This window comes from Thermobia domestica, chromosome 17 (assembly GCF_964235325.1).
Source record: "Thermobia domestica chromosome 17, izTheDome1.hap1.1, whole genome shotgun sequence".
Classification (NCBI taxonomy): domain Eukaryota; kingdom Metazoa; phylum Arthropoda; class Insecta; order Zygentoma; family Lepismatidae; genus Thermobia; species Thermobia domestica.
Window position 1 is genome coordinate 69363598 of NC_137470.1, and position 9305 is coordinate 69372902.

The 9305-nt window shown below is 36.1% G+C and overlaps 1 protein-coding gene across 3 annotated transcripts in view; it reads right to left on the reverse strand.

The window, feature by feature from the left end:
- LOC145674687 (uncharacterized) overlaps window positions 1–8160 on the reverse strand; it is a 1315729-nt gene extending 1307569 nt beyond the window's left edge. For 2 of the 3 annotated variants that reach the window (XM_081744917.1, XM_081744916.1), the window contains exon 1: window positions 7995–8159. In XM_081744917.1, coding sequence (XP_081601043.1) covers window positions 7995–8010 — 16 coding nt within the window. In that variant the 5' untranslated portion in view covers window positions 8011–8159. Of the gene's footprint in view, window positions 1–7994 lie in introns of all 3 variants that reach the window. The other variant, XM_081744920.1, reaches the window with a different exon arrangement.
- Between the last annotated feature and the right edge of the window lie 1145 nt (window positions 8161–9305).

Consider the following 9305-nt stretch of genomic DNA (forward strand, 5'->3'; position numbering starts at 1 on the left):
CTAATTTTAGGAGTGATTTTACAAATTTTAACAATTTATCCTAGGTTCACTCCATATACGTGGGTCAGTCAGAAAGTTAGATACACTCCTTCGTAAATATATTCGGTCAAATGCTATTTTGACGAAATTGTATGGCAACGTTGCAGATATGTAGCTGTATCGTGTAACGTAGCTACAAGTGGATGTGTTCTGATAACACTGTGCAACAAATTTAAACTTTTTTTCTGTCCTTCAAATGAAATTATGTGATTTTAACTAAATGACAGGTGCTGAATTCATTAGTGGAAACCAAAATGTTCCATCACGTCAAGATTTTGTTGGGCAGACCACAACCAGTGGCGAAGCGTGATAGTTTCAAGAGGGTAGGCCCAATGTTCTACTACTACTACTACTATTATTATTATTATTATTATTATTATTATTATTATTATTATTATTATTATTATTATTATTACTACTACTAATAATAATAATAATAATAATAAAATGAAACAGATTAGACATAAATATTTTACTACAGAAATACAAAAAGACGAATTCACATAAATTTAATGCAATTGTAGTTCATCGACAGCACTTGAGCCCACGATCCGGAACTCAATTTTCATAATGAAATTGATGTATGTGACTCATAGATGATTTTAATTCGCCATAATACAATTTAATTGTTTTAATTGGCGTGGTCGGGTGGGGAAGATGGACTATCACATTATCTGTGCCTCACAAGAAACATATGTTGTTTAGCCTACATGTACTGAAACAAACTCTGCTTGTAAAATTTTGTCTTTAATAATATTGTACAAAACACATAACAAGCATTCAATCAAGATATTTTTGTGTTACTTAATTCCCCTTTAAAAACAGAATCAGACTTAAATATTTTTATACGCTGCTCTTTATTCCAACAACTACAAATATATATATATATATATATATATATATATATATATAACACTAATTTTCAAAAGACCACTGACATAGAAGGTTCTTTAACACGAATTATATTACGTATATTCATATTCTCTACTTACTAACATTATACTCACAATATCTCAAAAACACACACTCTTTCTAATGAACTCAACGAGTCTGATTTCGTAAAGGTTTGCGCCAACGCAACGGAATAAAGGGGCATTAGTTTGCGATAATAAGCGTAGCGCCTTTAGAATTTCTTGTTCCAGTTTTTGCGTTGCGTTAGAGTCCGCAAAATTAAGCAAAGTTAGAACGGAATGAAGCCCACGTTATCTTGCTCTTTATTTGTTTGATATATCGAATCGAAATCGAAGGTATCGAGAGAAACTAGTAGGTAGAAACGAAGGTCGATAAGCGCTGAGGCCGGTCTCTTTCGCAGGTTATACGCTGGTGAAGAAAACGTCATTTCCAACACGTTCTCTTGCGGGATTTTCTGAGTAGCTTGGCGGTAGTTCTACTGCCGCATGAGACACTGCAAGGTGAGCCTCACAGCAGTGGTGCCAACCACGATTTCATTATCGAACATTTTTTTTCAAATTAGAAAATATCATGCATTCTGTGCAAGGAAAATGAATTAATTATAAATCATAATTTCTGAAAGTAAATGGGTAGGCCGGGCCTCAGGGCCTCTTACCACCCTTCGCCACTGACCGAAATGTACATATTCACAAATATTTATTATCTAATGTAGGCTAGGAAGGCGTATTATACTAATATTGAACTTTGTTGACTTGCCCTTTAAAATACTTTCTTTGGTTTCTTACGCTTGTAGGCATCTTCTGGAGTCTCTTTGATGATAGACCGCCAATACTCAGCAAGCATACTTTCAGTTCATTTTCCACTGTAACGCTTTTAAATGTGGTAATGTCCTGATGAAACCGTTCTCCGTGTTCATCACTTACTGTGCCGATGTTTTGAGGAGAAAAGTCAAGATATGAGTGCAAAATGTGTAATTTACATGACATCTTGCATCCCATGAATTGAAAACTGAACATCATGTCACTAACAATAGCTTTATTTTTTATTTTATTTTTCACCTATCCTCCTCTGCCGATGGGGATGAAATTGGACTTAAACGACATTGGTAGCGTCATTGTTCATTTCAGCCATCCTGAAAACTATAAATTACATATAAATATCAGTCATTTTACATTATTTTTACATGTCACTCCTTCCAACTCTCACCCCTTTCGATCTCTCAATCCCACAGTATTTTTTTCCCAGAATGAAAATAATTTGTCCACCATGTTTAGTTAAAATTGCCCCAGATTTTCGGAGTTACGCTGGAATACAAATCGATCCAAAGATATACAGATATGCGAGCACTGGCGTTGCCCTTGTATATTCGCTGTCCAGCTGATATGCTGCTAGAAGTCTGAAATTGGAATTAAATGTCATCGTGATCTAATAGCTTGAAGAACCCAAACTATGTATTTGATACAAATCTCTATCGTTTTAGATATTTTACTTTTCATCCCTTCTCATCCCGTGCCCATGGGAGTTGAACTTTGATTTTAACACTATCTGGAGTGTAATTATTAATCTCTGTGACATCAAGAACTATATATTCAACATTAATATCGGTTTTCTCGATTATTTTTACACGCTAATGGGGGTTAAACATAGACCTAAATGCTATAGGAATTGTCACCAATCAACTCAAGGACTCCGAAAATTATGGATTCGATACTAATATCGGTAGCTTTTGATTATTTTTTCATGTCATCGTTCCCCTCCCCAGGGGTACTGGCGGTGTAACACACATATATAATTAAATATTGCGGTCCCAGTTTGTTACACCAATACTTATCACGATAATTATTTCAATAAATTAAACTATTTTTATTTCTTTTAAACTTTGTATTTCCTTAATATTTATCATTCATTTTGAAGAAATTAAAAATACGCTTCAATCACTTATGGCTTCCTCACTTATTATATCTTTAACAGTATATAAAAAAACAAGTTTAAACAAGTCTGGCCACAAGCTTTGTTATCATGAGGTATCAGACTATTGTCCTTATTGCCCTATAACAAAATATGTATACATAAACGTTATAGCTGCAGCGGAGGCTGAACTTTTATTTAAATGGCATCAGGAGTGTCGTTATTCATTTTAGCAACCCCGAAAACTATGGACTCTATACTAATATCGGTCATTTTCAATTATTTTATAGGGGGCGCGGTGGCTCAGAGGTAGAGCGTTCGCCTCCGGCGCTTGGGGTCCCTGATTCGATCCCAACTCGTGCCGTGTGGACTTTGGGGTGGACAAACACCGTGATCTTGGGTTTTCTCGGGGTACTCCCATTTCCTCCTACTTTCTTCATTCCACCATTTCATTCGTCTCTCATCATCACCGTCTCCTTTAGCCTAACCGCCAGAACCGTGGGACGTAAAACTTAAAGATTTAATTTAATTTCAATTATTTTATGTTACCCTCTCTTACTCTCCCTACGTGTCCTAGGGGATCTTACCCCTACTTTAGGATGAACTTGAACTTAAAGATAATCGGAACTGCCGCCAATCAGAGATGGCGTGGGTCAATGAAAACTTAACTCATGATCCATTGACCCCACACCTATCGTCACCCACCAGCCATCGTAACTCACTTTGATCCACCACAAATCCAAATCCATCGTCAGCTTTGATCCATGATCCACGCCTTTTTGTTCACTGACTAAAGAGTTTACACTTGTAATGAAACAAGGTTGTGAAGTTATCACTGATCGGAGTTCGAATGTTTACGGTAAATCGTTATGCATAGCTCTTTACAATAACGGTGAATTAGACCTTTAAGATATAAAATGGTAAAATGTTTGTCATGGGCCACGTTACGACGAATTGAAGGGGTGGATTCCAAAAGAATCGAAGTCAATTTTTGTCAATTTTGAGATATTGGCTCTATTAAGTTCCATTTCAGCATCTCCGTATATTAAACAAGGTTTCAAGCCAAAACTCCATAAATCAAATTAATTGTAGTTAAAAGAAAACAGCACTGTTTCCAAAATGTCCTTAGTCAACAGTATTCTCTGAAGTTATTTTCTGACACTTGCCTGAAAATACTTATAAAACTCTTGCAATAGAGATAATTTCATCGTTATCTTACGAAAAGTAGGCAATTACAATTTCCTTTTATGTAGATTCATTTTTTTTTTTTTACAGAAATACGTAGAATGATGGAAACACACACAAAAAATTTTACTTTTTTGACAGGTTCTTTTGGCATTGAGCTCTTCGTAATTTAATTATCATATACAATTATTTCCTTGTTGGATTACAGACACCTAGTACATTTCAGTGGAAAATAGGATGAAATTTGGAAGTCTCAAACAAGGTAAAGTAGGTCAACGTAAAAGAAAAGTGTAAACTTCGACTGTGTCTCGAAAGCCAAGTAGTAAGTCTATTGCTAGTATTACAATTACAAATATCAATATCCAAAAGTGCCTGAAGTTCTTTTTTCACCTAGATTAGGCCTTAAAAGTAAAACGTAGACAAATTCACCAGTGTTCAGAAGATGCTCTCTACAATGCACTGACACTTGTGAGTACAGTGCGTCGGTGGGTCAAAGTGGGTCTTGGTGGGTCATTGGGTTGTAGTGGGTCACGGTGGGTAGTGGGTCACGTCCTGTTGACCCACGACCCATTAACCCACTCACAAATCATGACCCATTCGACCTACGACTCACTAACCTATTCCATCTCTGCCACCAATGAACTTAGGGATCCCAAAAACTATGGATTCGACATTAATATCGGCCGTTCTTTTTATTATTTCCATTTTTGCCAATCCCACTCCTCCACTAGGAGTGCTAAGGTTGGCTTGGACTTGAATTAAACGGCATCAAGACTGCCATCAATTAATTAGCGACGCTGAAAACAAATGATTCGACACTAATGACGGTCATTTTCGATATTTTTATGTCACCATGTCCCCCCACCCCCAATGGTATCGGGCGTGTCATTAGTAATCTAAGCGACCCCAAAAACTATATATTCGACGCTAATATCGATCATTTCAATCATTTTTATATGGTTTATCCCCCTCCCCCTACGAGTGCTAGGGGTTCTTATCCCAACTAGAAAGTGACCTTGGACTTAAAGGACACCAAAACTTTCAGCAATCAACTAATGACCCCGAAACCTACGGATTCGATACTAATATCGGTAATTTTGAGCTCCTCCGTGGCTGAGCGGTTGGCGTGCGCGCCTTTGGCGTGGGAGACCCGGGTTCGATTCCCGGCGGGAGCTCATGTGGTTCGGATTCCACGTTAATCAGTGGGTCCACGTCTCATATAGCCTCGCTGCTGAACGGGACGTTAAACTTAAAATCAACTAATATCGGTAATTTTAAATTATTTTTATGTCATCATTCTCCTCCCCTCTGGAGTAGTAATGGTGGCTGAATTTTTTTGATTTAACGCCATCAGAAGTGTCACTGTTCATCTCAGCGACTCCAAAAAGTACGAATTTGACACTAATATCGGCCGTTTTTTTATCATTCTTATATGTATACTTCTTCTGCAAGCAGTGCAAGGAGGGACTTGCCCTCATTGGAGGATGAACTTGGACTTAAAAGGTACCGAAACTGCTACCAATCAGCTCATAGATACCGAAAACTATGAGTTTGACACTAATATCGGTCATTTTCGATCATGTTTACGTCTCCCCCTAGGTGTGCTAGGGTCCCCAACAGTACTCTTTTCCAGACTACAAGTAATATGTTTATCAAGTTTGGTTAAAATCATTTCATTCGTCCCATGATGGTGGAACATACACTCACACAAATACACATCTATATTGTCTATGTATATATATATATATATATATATATATATATATATATATATATATATATATATATATATAGATAGATAGATAGATAGATAGATAGATAGATAGATAGATAGATAGATAGATAGATAAAGATTATAGGCCTTATGCAGAGTCATTCTGACGCGTGACTAGTGCCTTACTAAAGAGTTCGAGTAACATATGTTTCCTGCAGTAGTCACGACCTTAGTATGACACTAATCATAAGTCAAAACGACTCTGCATAAGGCCCTATATCTTGGAATGTTAGTGTATTTAATTATAGCATTATGGTCAACGAATATTGTACTAGAGATCAAGTCTTCGAAGTTTTGAGCTTCTTGGATAAGCGGTTAGCGTGCGCGCCTTTGCGGTGGGAGACCCGGGTTCGATTTTCGGCGGGAGATCATGTGGTTCGGATTGCACGTTAATCAATAGGTTCCGTCTCATGTAGTTTCGCTACTGAAAGGAACGTTAAACTCAAACTCAACTCAGATCAACTCGAACTTTTATCTTGAAATTTCAAAGGTGAAGTCAAATATGCTTACGTTCGCTACTTATAATTTATTTGGTGCAATTATTAGAATTATTAAAACCTTAGGTCTAACCTCGTAAGTTCCTTAAATGTCGGTATATCCAGCGTGCTGTTTAAACGCAAGTAGTGCTTAGATTCTCAATTTAACACGGGTCTCGTTCTTTATGACGTCCATCTTATATAAGAACATCAAAATGACAAATTACTCTTATACTATGGTTTTAACTGGTTCTCAGGCAATAAAACTGTTATGGTTTCAGCGCATAGTTTGAGTTCTATATCTGGTTGAAATCCAGGGGCGTCATTTGGGAAAGTACAATTGGCTCCTGAATTTAAGAAACACACTTTTAAATAAATTGCATACTAATCAGAAAGGTGAAACTCTTACGGCGGTGGACAATCTTGCCCTAACCTCCGCCCCCCTTGGCAAACCATGAAATGACTCTACTGTTGAAATCTGATGTTAATGTGAAGGTCCACTCAAAATGCAGCCTTGAAGCACTCATCTCAAAGAAACAAAGTGTACACTAATTTGGAAACCAACAGGTTTTCAATAATTTCTGGCAAATCTAAATATTAAAAAAAAGAAAAGAAAAGAAAGAAAGAAAATGTGTAGAAATTATATTTTGTTGTAATTGGAGATACGTCTTTGTTGACAGTTTTCATAATAAACCCATAATAGACCATATTCTTGTAAGCAAAAATAAACAGTAATAAATAATAATAATAATAATAATAATAATAATAATAATAATAATAATAATAATAATAATAATAATAATAATAGGATAGTTACGTGTAACAAAAACCATTTTTTTAAAAAAAAAACATATGTAATTGAAACAAAAATATTGTTCCTCCCTTTGGCCGATGTATTTTCCGAAGTTTGTTTCAAATACACTTGTCATACGAGAAAACAACAGAAGGAGATTTGAATGAAGAATAGGGATATCATTCCGTACGGGTTTCCATGAAAACAACTCAAAATGTGCATTTTCGTTTGCGATAATTGATATAGCACTTACTATTGATTATTCCAACTTTTGGTTTGAGCTGCAATCCTAAAAAAAATAAATAAATAAAAAAATGCGAAAACTGGCACGAAATGTGGCCCCAGGTCATTTATTGTTTATTATGTATTAATATTTATTTTTATGTCCAATTCGCTTATGGCTGAGTACCTAATATGATTGGATGCACATGGTGAGAAATTAGCTAACATATGAAAAAACAATATTTTTTGTAATGTAATATAGTGTACAGTTTCTGCACTTCAGAGGTCCTTGGTAGACTAATTAGTTATCCTCTAAAGCATACTGTGCCATTTTCAAACATGAGCGGTTTTAGAAAATAACCATATGCATATCAATATATATCATTACACATAAATAAATAGATGGATTACTTTCAGAAAAAAATGTATAACCTAGTTAATACATATGCACTGCAAATGTGAAAAAGTTGAAGGATGTATGATGTCACCGAAGCAACATTTGAAGCGCCTCTCGTGGCAAGGAACTAAACTACAATCGCAATTTTAGAGGTCTATTTTCAGTCAAATGTATAATGTGTTGTTCAACGGAGAGATTATTTTTCTCCCAGAAGCATGCGCAATAAGAGAGAAAAAACTAAACTACAACGCGTTTACTGCAACAAATTAGATGAAAAGAATTACTTGCCTGACAAAATAGTCATCCTGCATATGAATTTAATCTCACACACACTCACATAACATATTGTTAATCGAAATGATTTTCGTTGCACGGCAGAACACCGAACGTTTTTCGAGTCATTCCTAGGGGGTCGTACCCTTCTGTTTCTTCAAGGATCTAAAACCAGACACGGACAACTTAGTACAGAGCTCTTTGGCAGAAGTTAACGAAGGAAACAGTCCCTTTGCGCATGCGTCGATTCTAGAACTTGGCATACCAACGTCATTACATTTACTGGGATTAGTTGCAACAAAGGTTCAAGAGGTATACCCATATTCCTACTCAAGAAAAAAAATATTTTGATTTATGAATGTTATGAAATTATATATAAATCACTAAAGAGGTTGCTAATCAGAATGAGTACCTTGTATCAAGACAGTTTAGCTACGAATGTCTTAACGGGAGTTCATTGTCTTAGTAGTAGAATCCTCACCTCTAATGCGAGTGGTGTTTTTTTCTTCTTTTTGTTCAATCTAGGCCATGTGATCTTGTGATTGAACAACGTACTTCTGTGGATTTTCTCGAGGTTCTCCCATTTCCTCCCACATTCCGGTCCACTAATTCTATGAGCATTCATTTTCGTTATTAATCACCTATCGTACGTTAGACTAAAGAAATGTGATGCACCACTATTTTCTATCCCTTCGTAGCGCGTTACGTATGAGGTATGTTACATTCTATCATTATTCATTTGTTTATAATTAGAATTAGGATTTAGATTTCTAAGCTTTCGGTATCTAAGGTTATTTAGCACGTCACATTTGAGTGATGACGTCTCTTGGCGAGCACACTGTCCGAGAAAAGGGAAGGAAGAAAGGGTTGGTGAAGGAAGGAAGCGGTCTGAGACCTATAAGTTAGGTACCACTCCGGCATTTGCCTGGTATGAATGAGGAAAACTCAGGAAAACCTTATTCAGGGTGGCTGGCCTGAAAAAGCGTTTTATACTTTTTCGACCGAGTGCACCCAAAAATCGAACCCGTTGTTTATAATTGTGAATTCGTTCATTCAAAGTTATGTTTAAATATGAATTTAAATAACATAGGTGACAAGGTACAAGGTCTGCATCTTAAATTTATAGTGAGTGAAAAGAATGGAAAACATTGAATAAATATACTTCCTTTTTATGAACAGCGAGTAAAGGCGATAACTGCGGAAAATAATATTTTGTGTAAGCGAGTGAGAGATACTCACGAAGCAAGAAAAAATATAAACTCGGAAGAAAATAAGGCGAGAGTAGTGAGTTTAAATTTACTTTATGGGAAAGTAGAAGCAACATTT